General features: G+C 39.4%; 3 protein-coding genes across 3 annotated transcripts in view; all 3 read left to right on the top strand.

Annotated features, from left to right (window-relative positions):
- LOC110046798 (hemicentin-2-like) overlaps nucleotides 1-13,945 on the top strand; it is a 297,824-nt gene that overhangs the window by 83,138 nt on the left and 200,741 nt on the right. The gene's annotated exons all lie outside the window — the stretch shown is intronic.
- On the top strand, nucleotides 2,332-5,437 carry LOC149114220 (receptor-type tyrosine-protein phosphatase F-like). Its single transcript, XM_089287600.1, has 4 exons — nucleotides 2,332-2,695; nucleotides 3,705-4,001; nucleotides 4,359-4,655; nucleotides 5,115-5,437. Exons 1-4 carry the CDS (start codon nucleotides 2,503-2,505, stop codon nucleotides 5,435-5,437), a joined length of 1,110 nt encoding a protein of 369 aa, XP_089143726.1. The 5' UTR covers nucleotides 2,332-2,502.
- On the top strand, nucleotides 6,454-8,825 carry LOC149114219 (uncharacterized). Its single transcript, XM_089287623.1, has 3 exons — nucleotides 6,454-6,770; nucleotides 7,721-7,948; nucleotides 8,494-8,825. Exons 1-3 carry the CDS (start codon nucleotides 6,548-6,550, stop codon nucleotides 8,823-8,825), a joined length of 783 nt encoding a protein of 260 aa, XP_089143749.1. The 5' UTR covers nucleotides 6,454-6,547.

Raw genomic sequence — 13,945 nt, 5'->3', positions numbered from 1 at the left:
GACAAACCTCTGTTTGATCGAAGTTCCTAGTGATTTAGTAGCATAAAAGAAATGAACGCACATTTTCTGCTTTCCACTTCCTCTCACATTACACATAGTGAACGACCACTACCCAAGAATACTTGTCCCGTTATTTTTTTATTGATATATCGGACTTGTGGCTGAACTGGGCTTGGCTAGATGGCAAACGTGACTCAGTCGAGTCTCTAGTTTTGTACTTCAGGTCATTTTCATTGATTTGAAACCAATCAAAATCGAACCTGCAACGGAATTCCGGGAGTCGCTCGTTTCTAAAGTTTGCACAGTAGGAAACAAAGATTCTAGGAACGGGACTGGTTTGATCGGATTTGAAGAGACAATCGCGAGTGCAAGAAGATCCTTCCTAGTGTGAAAATTAGGTTACGTTTTCGCCCAACCTCATCTAAACACGAGGGGGATTTGGAAAATTCGAGGCAGTTATGCAAACCCGGGACGCAGTCGCGGGTTTGCATAGCTTTCGAGAATTCTCCTAATCCCCTAAGTGTTTAGATGAGCCTCTGGAAACGCGGATTTAAGTTCTCTCGCGCTGGTATAAAATACTTTTCAAAAATACGCGCGAATCTAAATCGTTACAACCGTGTTTACAGACTCTCATCTAGACACATCCATCGACCAATTGGAGCGCGCGTAGTATCTCAGTAGTTTTATAAATTTAAACATGAAACAAATTACGCTACTTCAATTTGTTATATACTTTGAAATACTTAGTGTTGGAAAATCCAGTTATGGATGTGCAGTGTTTCTTCGCGCAGTTTATGATATAGTAGATTGGAAGGTCAGTGACGCGATATTCACCTAATCGTACCTTTTTGTGACGCTTTGGCGAACCTTCAGGCGGGTTTGGTCGAGCTAAAGTAACCATGGTGAGACAAAACGAGCCTGATATGCAACTGAAATCTATTAGGTATTTTACCGTACCCAAATTACACTCTATACACTTAATTATTTTCAAATTATATGTTACAAAAAAAGGACATGCCCGCAACTAGCAAAGGCTAAGCTAGGCGGGCCATGCCTTAATAGCCGAATTACAATAACATACGAAATCAGGTCCAAGTGACCATGTCGGGGTAGTCAAATCAGGTCAATGATTTGATATCACACGATATCAGGACAGTAGACACGGCTTCTGATTGGCTAATTTCGAATTTGTGTACGGCTGTGTAAGTTAAAGCTCCATCCTGATTGGTTAATTCCGCATATTATTGAGCAGTGGTTCCAAAGTCATTATTGTCTGCGAAGTATGTACTAGGGTAAAATGTACGATGGAGAGCATTGCTCACAAACATCAGTTCACGTTTTTATCATGAACGGATTCAGTTCATGGATGATAAAACGGTCCCTTAGATTGGTGTAAAAACGTGATTACTGAACTGAAGTAGAACTTAAAGGCTGACCACAACATATACAACTGAAATCACGCAATGCATTACACATGGTATTCTGAGGGCGCACTTAGTAAACAATTACACTGCATTGTTGTCAATTAAACTTACACTCATTGCAAAGTAAATGGATTCCGAATTTCTATATCAGAACCCGATGGCGCCCCACAAAATGTGAGAGGACAGAACAGCAGGTCAACAAGCATCTTAGTCACGTGGGATGAAGTTGCAGCTGATAAACAGAATGGTATCATCACGGGTTACACTATTACTTACCACTCACAAACAGAGAATGACGATGGAAGTGTTTTGGTTGGTGCCAATGATCGTCAAAAGAATTTGACAGAACTAAAGGAGTACGTCAACTACAATATCACAGTGTTTGCATCTACTGTAAAAGGAAATGGGCCAGCCAATGACCCTGCTATTGCTGTTAGAACAGACCAGGATGGTAAATAAATAAATTAATATGTTCAACTAGGGAAGAACATAACAGTCGTAAGACTAACAAACCTGTTGCACGTGCGATCGTATTCGTGACAAAGGAATTGCTCACAATGTGGGTAACTGTTGATAGTGTAGTAGGAAGACTGTCTTCTAAGATTGTCCTTTCCCGCAGCCTTCTTAGATGGTAGTCTTCTAATTTCATTGCTACCTGATTTTCGGTGACATGGTTCCGGGCTGCCGTTTGAACAGATAGGTGAAGGAATTTATCTTGCTAAATTCAAATTAAGTGCATGATGGAAAGCCAAGCCAGCGGCTTTTTAGCCAATTTTTTAGCCAACCTCACATTCCGAGGGAGCACTTAGAGGACAAAAGGAGCGCACTGTCAGAAGTTAACTTAAACATCGGTCTTCTTTTTCTTCACGATTTATTTGTTTCATCCAAATCACTCTTATTGCAAACTAAACATGCTCTGTTTTTTTTTTTTATTTTCTCTTTTTTTTTTTTTTTTTTTTTTTTTTTTTTATCAGAACCTGATGGTGCTCCACAAAATGTAACAGGCCGGAACAGCAGTTCAACAAGCATCTTAGTCACGTGGGACGAAGTTCCAGCTGATAAACAGAATGGTATCATCATGGGTTACACCATTACTTACCAGTCACAAACAGAGAATGACAATGGAAATGTTTTGGTTGGTGCCAGTGATCGTCAAAAGAATTTGACAGAGCTAAAGGAGTACGTTAACTACAATATCATAGTGTTTGCATCTACTGTAAAAGGAAATGGACCAGCCAGTGACGCCATTGTTGTTAGAACAGACCAGGATAGTAAGTATTTTTTCCCGACTGACTAGCTGAGCGATAAGTACAGTTTAAATAACCAAGAACTAACCATGCTTTACGAAATAAGTTAGTCAGATTGTTTCTAGCGAGGAACGAACATAACAGTCGAAAGACTAACAAACCTGTTGCCCTTTGGAATTTAGAAATGTTGGTTTTTGTAGGGAAAGAAAAACCGCAAAAGCCGGAGAAAATCCTTTGGAACCAGGACCAGAACGAACAGCAAACCCAACCCGCATATGTCGCCGTGTCTGAACTTAGGCCACATTGGTGGGAAGCGAGTTCTTTGACCACTACGCCATCCCTGATGATGGGTACATTTTATATTCGAACGTTGGTCAGCATCCAAGCTGCTTCAAGTTTATTTTCGGTTGATGGTTGACTCGGGCTAGGCCCGGCCTCGTCGACTATCACGCAATAAAAATCGAAAGCGATTAGTTTTGTTTTACTAGAAGTCTACTTGTTTTTCAAAATATCATCTAAATCCTCTTCGCAGACACTTTGGAAATGCAAAGAAGCGGCCGCTATTTGTTATCAACCGCACACTTCTAGGTTACTCACTAATCTGTAACAGAATAGACAACGTGTAGTGCAGTCAAATAAGAGAACGGCATTCGTGATGGAACGCTAGTAGATTTATACTGCTATTTAAAATAATACGGAAATTATGCTCATTGAAAAATTAACAAGATTGTCGCAAAATAGGCAATTTCATGCATTAGCGAGAGGAGTCAGGTAAAGCTTGTCAACCCCTTCCTAAATGCAACGTTGTTTAGGATTAAGAAGCACCCTATTAGTAATAATAGCATTGCCATGAGTCTTAGGATAAAATCAACTACTTGGAGGCTAACCAAAGTCATTACAGTAGCATTTGTTATTCAGAATTAGAAAAATTGTTTAGTTTGCTTGATGTACACGATGTACATGGTGAAGTTGGCTGAAAGAGTTGACGCCATGTTAGCGGATGAAAATTTAACACAATTTATATTCCTTGCAGTACCTGGCGCTCCCCCCCAGGATTTAAGATTAAACGACACAACTTCCACTTCACTTTTAGTGAGGTGGAATGAAGTTCCAGCTGCGGACAAGAACGGTATCATTCGTAGTTATACCGTGAGCTACCAGGCGATCAGTTCTTTACTCGTTGAAAACACAACAGTCTATGTTCCTACACGTGAGGTGAATCTAACTGGGCTGATAAAGAATATGAACTACAGTGTCAGGGTTTTGGCGTCTACCGACAAGGGAGATGGACACTACAGCGATCCCGAATTTTTCGTTACAAACCAAGATGGTGAGTTAGCGTTCAGATTTCCTCGCATTATTTGGGAATAATCATACAAGTAAAGGTGTTCAGAAAAGGTGTAACAAATAAAGGCTAGAGACGCTATATAGTAAGATCTATTATGGGTTGAAAACACGAAACGCTGGAAAACTTTTAAGGAGTTGAGATAGTTACAGGAAAAAACCCTGGACAAGAATGAAGAGGATAACAAACCGCTTGTAATTTGATTTCTATCTGTTAATTTGTTTGTGATCGTCATTGTCCATTCCCTCGCGGTAGAGATCCGGGCTCTCTTAAACGTTATCTGTATATATCCGTTTAATAGCTGCGATACCATTACTATCAATACCATTATTCTTTGTTCAGTACCTGGTGCTGCTCCTGAGAATGTGAGAGGACACAACACCAGCTCAACTAGTATCTCAGTCACGTGGGGTGAAGTGCCAGCAGATAAACAGCACGGTAAAATCCTTAGATACCTTGTCATTTACAAGGAGTCCGAGGGAGATGCAGAGACGATGGAACGGGTTGATTCACCCTCCCGTCGAATTGAGTTAACAAAACTTATAAAGTATACGGTATACAGCATCCAGGTGTTAGCTGCAACTTTGAAAGGTGATGGACCACGCAGCAATCCCATCACTGTATGGACGGACCAAGACGGTAAGTACGAGGAAAACAACATTAAATTTTTGGTGCAGAGGTAAGGAGACTCGGTTGGTTTTCAACTCATGCCCCCAACTAAGGTGAAGAGCATGCAGAAAAGTTGGCTATAAGGTTATATTCATGTGCAAATCATTGTCGCCACTGAAAACAAACAATATACAAGTCGATAACAGGTAAGGGTAGTAGCCTGTGTGAAAACTTAGCGGCCATCAGGACGGACACACAGTCTTGAACAGAAGAAAACTATCTTACAGGAAAAGTCGCTTTTTGATCATTATCAAAACTTTTAAAGAAAAACAAAATCTTAAGTGGAATGGTATACCATAAAATATGTACATAGACAGTTCTTTTCCCTGAAATACCGTCGGCACTAGTAGTAGTTTATCTCAATATAGCAACTGGTATTAAACCTACTTGCACTCAGTTTACAAAAGCTCAAATTGCTGTATGTTGCAGTACCTTCGAGGGCTCCTGTACTTACTTCTGTAAAGGTACTGAACAGTACTAGTGTCGAGGTGGAATGGCAGCCGGTTCCTAAAGAGTTTACACACGGTGTCATTACAAAGTACGTCATATTCTACACAGCTGAGAGAGGGACGGGCGAAAAGGAAGTACCTGCATCGCTTCTGAAAGCGGTCGCAAATGGTCTTAGTCAGTCTACAACATATTCATTTCGAGTTAGGGCTGAGACTGTGAAGGGTGCAGGTCCAAAAAGTGATCCTAAAAGTGCGACTACTGAAGGTAAAGATATATATGCTTTTCATAAACACGGCAAATAGCAATTACCAGAAATTCAGCTGTATAGTAAAGCAGTAAAAGCAAATGAACAATATTATTTTGAAACTGAGCGAAACATCTAAATGGCAGTAATTAACTGAAGGTGGACTGTTCAAACGAAATGATAGAAGAAACACCCGTGGGAGTATTATCCACGGTAGAGTTGGGTACTATGTCTAAAAATTACTTTAGAGGAGTATGGCCCATATGGGGGATTAAATCTCTCACCCTTCGTCAATGTACGTTGTATGTTGGCTTAGAAAACGATCGACTTCCAAACGTAAGTTCCTGCCGAAATTATCCTTGCCAGATAGTATGTTAACGTTTTAATCATTTAATATACCTATACCTATATCAATATGTTGTTTTGCAGACCCATCGACCGCTCCGACGCTTCCCGATAGCGACATTGGAACAACAAAAGTGCCTGTCCCCTTTAAAACTAAGAAAGAGTTGAGTAATAGCAAACCTGTCAGGTCAGTGGCGGTCACGGAACTCGTTATTGAGTTTCTAGCACCTAAATCCAAAACGGTGTGGCTGATTGTACTGTAGCTATAGTAACCTGCTAAGTCAAGTAAATGACCAAATCGTTTTCAGCATCAAGTTTGTAGAAACCTGATAACAGTGCTGGTAATTTGCACGATATTACATATGGTCCTACAAAACAAAGGAAGTACTCAAAAATAGACAGAATTCATAGCTTTCTATCTTCTTTAGTACCTTTTGAGTCTTAAACCTCAAAAAATAAATAAATAAATAAATAAATACATAAAAATAAAATTAAAACAATTTCAATATATACGTTTTAAAAGGAAGCCATATATGCCAGGGAATATATTAATAATTTAGCTGAGATTCGTAGTAATGACCTTTTTATCTTCATAGCTTACTGGATACATTTATGCTAAGTAGTCCTGTAGAAGCCTTTTAGTAATGTAATGTATTGTACTTCGATGTAAGTAAATGTTGTTATTTATTAACAAAACAAACAAACAAACAAAAACAGCGGTAGTGACAATCCATCAAAGTATGACTGCTACAAAATGCGGTATTCTATTGCCAGCCACCTTATGTGAAAACAACTTACTACACTCTTTTACAGCTTTTATCAAATGATCGTCACACCCTTAACTGACGGACAGAACCTAGGAAAATCATCGGACACACAATACGTTAAAGTCATGCGAAACTACGATAACCAAGTGAAAGGAGAACCTTATATTACGGCTGAGTTCGCCAACGATCAGTCAAGGACATCATTTCCTGTTGGTGACCGGAAGTATTATTCCCGAGATGGTGTTACTGAAGCTAAGAGAAAGCGCAGAGAAACAACATGTGAGTCAGTTGACACCTAATGGCGTTCTAGAAATAAGGACGGTCTACATCCATTTATAAGAACGTATATATTGACTTGGAAGCATGCTGGCTAATATTTGAAATATTGACCCCCAAAGTTTAAGTCAAAAACCAAAAAAACTGAAAATTGAAACAAGTTTTTATAGACCTATGTATTGACTTGAGAGCATGATGGTTAAAATTTGAAATTTTGACCACCAACGGTAAGTCAAAAACCAAAAAAAAAAACACAATTGAAACAAGTTTTATTGGGAAAAAATAAAATGAAAGCCTAGAACCACAGGTTTTCATAAATGATCTGCTTTGGGTTTAAATTGAACAGAGTTATCAGAGATCGTAATTGGCATAATATACGTTTATTGCAAAGTAACAAAGTAGCACACCCTTATCAAAATAATCTTTCACACGAGCAACAAGCACGTGTCCCCTTAGAGAACATAAATAGAGATTTTGTTAATAGACTCCAAATATATAAAAATTTCTTCCCAAATCTTCAAAGTTTATGCATCCTTTGGAATAACATTTTTGAAACATTTTGAAAACCATAGTGAACTTTGAGAATGTATGACGCCACTGTGGCCTAAGTTTGGACAATCCCTGCTTAAAATATAAAATAATGTATAATAGATAAGTTTAATAATTTGGACTTAAACAGTAAAGACTAAAACCGTTTGTTTGCTGGCTTGCTTGTTTTGTTGTTTTTGTTGTTGTTGTTGTTGTTTGTCTTGTGTTGTTGCGACTTCAATGCCATCATTTCTGTTTCTTCCACCAGCACCTGGAGGGTCCCTTTAATATATAAAAGTCAAGATACAGTTTTGCTAGACTTGGGAGGGCTTCATTTCTCTCCGAATACTTCATTTTGCCAGTACTCATACGAGCACGCACAGAATTGATTTAATCCCGAGGTGCCTCTCCGCCTTTTCTTTCAGCTTTCATAAAGTATCAAAACGGAAAGCTTGAAGAAGGCACAAGATACGCGGTTTTTCAACGGTCTTTTGACGAAGATGGTGATTATGAAAATGAGGGATTCATTACGTTTACCACCAAAGATGATGGGATCCCGACAACAACTTTGATATTGTCAATAGTAGTTGGTTTACTTGTTCTTGTGATCTTGGCCGGTGGGATTGTAATGTGGCGTCGGTTGCATCCTAATGGTGAGTTTTAACTTTTATATCTGTATACAGTTCAACCCCTATTAAACGGCAACCTTCGGGAAACTCTCGTCGGTACTTTGATTACTGGCCGCGTATCATATAGGGGTTGACGTTTAACAGGTGGCCACTTGATAGGGGTTCGACTACAGATAGTTCTGATATGGTATTTGGTAGATTAGCTTCCTTGTTTCACCTACTGAATATCGTAAGGGAAGGAAGGCAGACAGACAGACAAAGAGGGAAGGGAAGAAGGGAAGGGAAGTATGCATGCAGGGGGAGAGAGGGAAGGAGGGAAGGAGGGAAGGATAATAGTAGAGTAAGAGTGCCATAGGGAAGGAAGGAGGGAGGGAAGACAGACAGGCAGGTAGGCAGGCAGGCAGGTAGATAGGCAGGCAGGCAGGCAGGCAGGCGGGAGGGCAGGCAGGAAGGAAGGAAGGAAGGACGTACGAGTAAAACAATTACTACCAATGATAATTCAAAACGAAATAAAATGCAGCATAAAAAAACACGCTGCTCTTTTTTTTTCTGGTTCTTTCATATTCTAGCAGAGACAAAGTCAGTTTCAAGGAATCCTCAACAAGGTTCCACGCAAGAAATCTTAGAGCTGTCTCCTTATAGTAAACCATCCACAGAACCAAGTTACTACAACACTACTCTTAACGAGTTAGAAACTGAAGGGCAGTCTACTTATGAAGCTGTTGATGTCGTACGTTCTGGCCTGGTAACTCATTATGATAACGTTGGTCCACAACAGGAGGACACTTACCAGGAGATCGATCATGGAGTCCATTACCAGCCATTAAATGTAAATTTTCAGGCTACTTACGAAGGGTATGTGAAGCCAACCTCGGGCCGAGTTTCACTGCCAAACTCATGAGAGTTGTTACGATGAGTACGAAGATATATCAATTGCCTCCTGCTTCGTGTGCTGAGAACAAACGACGTAAAGAAGAAGGAAAGTAAAAGGAAACCATAGGCACGAGAACTCGACCACTCACAAAATAATGTTAAAAGTATTTAAACAATGGCTTCCGTTTGGCGCGAAAATATCCTAGGATATTTGTCCGCGGACATTATCTGTTCCGAGAGGCGAACAGTTTTCCGAGAGCTTAGCTCAAGGAAAACTGTGAGCTTCGAGGAACAGATAATGTCCAAGGGCAAATATCCGAGGATATTTTCGCTTAAAATGGAGGTTATTGCGTTTATTATCCTTCAAATCTTTTCCGCAACACGCGCAGTTTTAGTGAAAATTGTGGAATATTCTCGGATATTCCCCATTTTCAGCTGAGGAATATTCGGTCACGTGACGTGTTTAGACCAATTGCGCGCGAGCGAAAATATTTGATGGATTATAATTGTTATTATTTGTTGTTATTTGTGTGTTAAAAGTACTTGAGGTTATTTGTGTCTGATCTCGAAGTAGTGTAGACACTGTCGAAAAAGATTTACAGTACGTTCGGTTGTGTTAATTTGGCCTCTTTAAGTTCTTGAATATAGACATATCTAGACCATATTGAATATTGATAAAGGATTTGCGGCGGTACATGTAATTGATAGTCGGTTCCAGATATATCGAGACCCTAAAGCCTGGCACACACTTGTGAGATAAGCACAACACTATTGAAATAAGATCAAGCATAATTAAGCACAAGGCAAAGAAGCATTTTCCATTTTCTTGTGCTGCCGCTTATGCTTATTCACTGCTTATCTCCCAATTGTGAACCAGGCTTTAGCCACTGAAATTAAAGATGGTTTTCTTCTCCTCGGTCATAAAGACAGGGACCGCGGAGACCATTTCAAATTCGTAGGGCTAAAAAATCTGGCCAATACAAATAAACGTTAAGGTCAGTGTTTCGCCAATTATCTGAAGCCTGGTACACACTTCGTGCATTATTAAAGGCTGTTAAAACAAGCCGTGTTCGTACCACGCAAGGTCGCACTTACCTTACAAAGTGTAGGCGTTTTTGTTGGCTTTTGTTGCACATGTACACATACCGGTATTACAAACACATACGTCCACAATAGCTAGGGTAGTAACATAGCAGCTGAACATGGACTGGTAAAGGGTTGTTGGGTCACAGAGGACCCTCCTGCCCAAAAAATTATAGAGTACTCCCCCCACCCAGATCTTGATGTTGATGTTTGTCTGCCTGCTTGGAAAATTAGCATGTATTCAAGAACTTTTTTTTCTTTTCGCACGAGCTTACAGACCTTTCTCATTGCAGCTCATTCAAGGCTATAGGTAAGGTTTCTTATGAGACAGCACTTCTTTTCCAATTTGGAACCGCTTGTCTCTTTATATATTGCACGTAAAATACATCAAAATAAGTACCCTCTTTTGCAAGCATTTCAGTGTTGATCCAAAAAATCTGTCAACCCATAAATAGGTGTTCCAACAAGCTCACAGGGGGTTTGTTTCCCCTTGTTATCTTTTCAATCACGAAGCAAAAATGTAAACAAAAGACAGGGTAAAAATCATTTAAGCTCATTAAAATCAAGTATTTGGGAATCTCTTTCCAAGTTTATGTGCATTTGACATCCCACTCACAGATCAGATCAATGTACTAAAATAAACCGTCGCAAGACAAGTATAGAGAACACCACTTTAATCTAAACTTAACTCGATGACGGTTGAACGTAGACAACTCAACACAGAAAAAAAACTGACGTGCTATAAACTGCAAAGCCGTGAACGAAAATCCTGCTTTATTGAACGTTAGATCTCACAGGAGATCTAATCAGCCAAACTTGAAAGGTAAAACGATAATAAGTCAAAGACTACTGCAAGGCTGACACAACGTAGCATATTTAAAACAATATTTCGGCTGGCCAGACCCGCCAACTTCAGATTTAGATGTTGCTAAATTTTAAAATGAAATTACAATATTATATAATGGTGCCGATGTTTGTCCTGTTTTCATGATCAATAGCTGTTTCGTTCATTAAAAATTGTTCGTTTCGCTCGTATAAGTTTATTAAGATCGACGAATAAATCACGTTCTCATCAAAGCTTACCACATTGGCATGAGATTTATTCATTTTAAAGTCTTCCCCATGAGGCCACCGCGGCTCTCACTAGTTCCACCATGCGTGCCACTTAAATGCTTGCTCGACCTTTCTATGTAAACGTTGTTTGTGCAAACTACTGAAATTTAGTCACCTCATGACTCAAGACACCCCATGGCTATTATTAGATGGAAACTGTACAGATATCCGTGTGCATCAGTAAAATATGCGAGAAACTGATCCGTGCTAGAAACACGCTGGTTAGACATAAAAAACTGGAAATGCCATGTGACAGGTGACCAATGGGCTTCATAATACAGATGACATTAGGGACATTCAATCCTTCACGAGACAAAATCCTAATTCTTCGTTGAGTGTTTGCGGATGAGTGGCAATCAAGGGTTTTAAACAAATTGGACATGTTTTACACGGAGAACGTTTTGAGACTGTCATTTACATTGTAGGGTATTGTGGAAGAAAACGAGATTGAGTGTTTGTGGAAAGAGAGTGACCCTACTTTGCAAGCGTGGCACGCGTAATTTTAAAATTTCCTGCAAGGGGTGACCAAGTCTCTTCAATAAACCAAACAGCAGAAGAGCAATACAGGCTAAATTCGACAAGTTCCTCGTTAAACTTTGAATCCATGCTGAATCAATCCAGTATGGATTAATTAAAAGTCATCACAAACGATTTTGATAATTTTCTCTTCGAAAAACCCCCTTTTAACTGCCAATACCTAAAACACATATTTCCATTGATGGACACCTAAAGAAAATGCTTTGGTTTTGTTATGAGTCGCTGTTTAAGGGCCCTGAAGCTATATAAGAAGTGTTGACTTCATGGCCAGTCGTGAATCTGCAGTCGTAAATCAGGAATACAGAAAGTTCTTCCTAGATGTCTTAACAAACTTTGAATCTCTAGCGAATCATGATTATTTGCATGAGATTCTTGTAAGATTTTCGATTCTTGTAGCTGTGGGTCCCTCCTTGCTCTTCAGAAGTTTGTCTCTCGTGCCAGTCGGGAGGTGTCATCCTCGAAGCTTAGAATGTTCTCACTTTGTCCAGTCAAAAGCTTTATTTCTTGGGCTGTTTCCAATCAATGCAGCGGGGTGAAGTCACCATTTACGATTTTGACTCCTGAGGTTCGATCCCTCGGAAAGAAACTTGATGGGCAACACCTTTAAAGGTGCCCCGGAGTCGATGAGCATTTTAATTAGCTTATCTGCGACGTTCATTGTAGTCAGGACTTTGGATTGAAGTACCAGTGTAAAGATGTTAACTTTTTCTTGAGTGTGAGAGACTACCAGGATTTTATCTTTACTTTCTTTCAGCTGATTGACAAATTTTCCTCGTGACTTCCGGCCAATATTTGTTTTCTTCTTGCGATGATTCTTTTCTGCTGCACATTTCGCGGCAAAATGGTTTTCTTTCTTGCAGTTATTACAGACTTTTCCGAACGCAAGACATTTCATTGTTGTTGCTTTCTCTTGACTTTGGCCACAATAACGGTACTCACACAACACGGGAGGCTTACCTGGCTTCAAAATTAAAGTTTTGGTCCTTTGTAGCGATCCTTGAAACCTAGGTAGCATTAAGACTGCCAGCTTTTCCTTCCAGCTGTAGGTTTGTATACAAGGTACATTTATACGTTCCTCATCTGTGTCGAGCGTGACGGTCACATAATTCGATGTTCTTTGTCTGATTACTAACCATTGTTAACCTCGAAGCCGGTTTAATCATTTAGAGTCCTCTTGAAAGGTTTGTAGAAGCACTCTTTCGGACAACTCTCGGCACACATACATGTATGAACAGTAAACGGTGATCCGGGAATCCAAGGAAGGATTGATATATATTACGTCCATTTTGTGTTTACAACAGGTGTTGTAATTCCCAATCTTCCCTTGAGTATCACATCAGATTGGGACCTAAAACACCTGTTGGGAACAGTTAGGTTTCAAGGATCGCTACAAAGGACCAAAACTTCAATCTTGAAGCCAGGTAAGAGATTTACGTAAGGCGAGTATGTTAGTTACTCACTGGAATATTTTCAAAATATCCTGAACTTTAAGCGGTCGTTAGTTTTGGAAACCTACTGGGCAGACAAATTTTATTGCTGTCTTAAATTAAGGGACATTTATACTTTTTATTCATGTAGTTTAGCAGTTTCAAACAGGTGCCACATTTTTAAAACGGGCCTTCAAAGTAGAGCGATTTTCGTGTTAGGTTCAAAAATCGATTTAACTGGTAGAAAATCTTCTTTTAACCGTTGAAGGAACAACATTGAATTATAATTGCAACATGGCTAAACAAAATGCTATGATATATCTATAGTTGAAAAAAAGAACTGGGACTTTTGAGCGACTATTAATTTTTTTAGAGCGCCGGCAATATGTCCTATTTTTCCGGTTTCGGCAGGCACGCAACTTGTGTCGAGCGGACCAAACTTCAATCAATCCCAGAAAAATTCAAATAGAATTTTTAATCAAGTGATTGACTAGGTAAGGGCTTCGAAATCCCAGCTTATGAAAAAAATCGAATTTTTGATGTAAAATCAGTGGTCGGTTCTTACAGAGACAGCCTCTTAACAGCGATTAGATTCAGCGGTATTTTCACTGAATTCATCACAGGAGAGGAAAATGAACACTAGCACACGTGCATGCGATGACAGAAATTGTCGCTTGCAATAATGAGTGCAAACATTTCTTGACAGGAAGGCGTGACACATTCTCGACTCGTTGTGTTGAAACTTGAAAGAAAAGAATATTGAACACATATTGAATATTTGCTCCGCCGAAGCGATGCAAATTTAATCTACGCTTGGCAATATAAACTAATATTCATGATGCTAAAAATTCAACAATCAATAATTCATCCTTTTTTGGTCATGTCGCCAAACATCTCACTTTTGGAATAAACTTACTGAATGGCTGAAAAACTTAAATTTCCTCCCTAGAGATTATGCTTTGACAAATATTACTGATTTGGGTCTGAG

This window comes from Orbicella faveolata, unplaced genomic scaffold (assembly GCF_042242905.1).
Source record: "Orbicella faveolata isolate gen_17 unplaced genomic scaffold, um_ofav_v1 contig_14, whole genome shotgun sequence".
Lineage (NCBI taxonomy): Eukaryota > Metazoa > Cnidaria > Anthozoa > Scleractinia > Merulinidae > Orbicella > Orbicella faveolata.
Note: the sequence above shows the minus strand (reverse complement) of the source record. Positions and strands in the feature narration are given on the sequence as shown.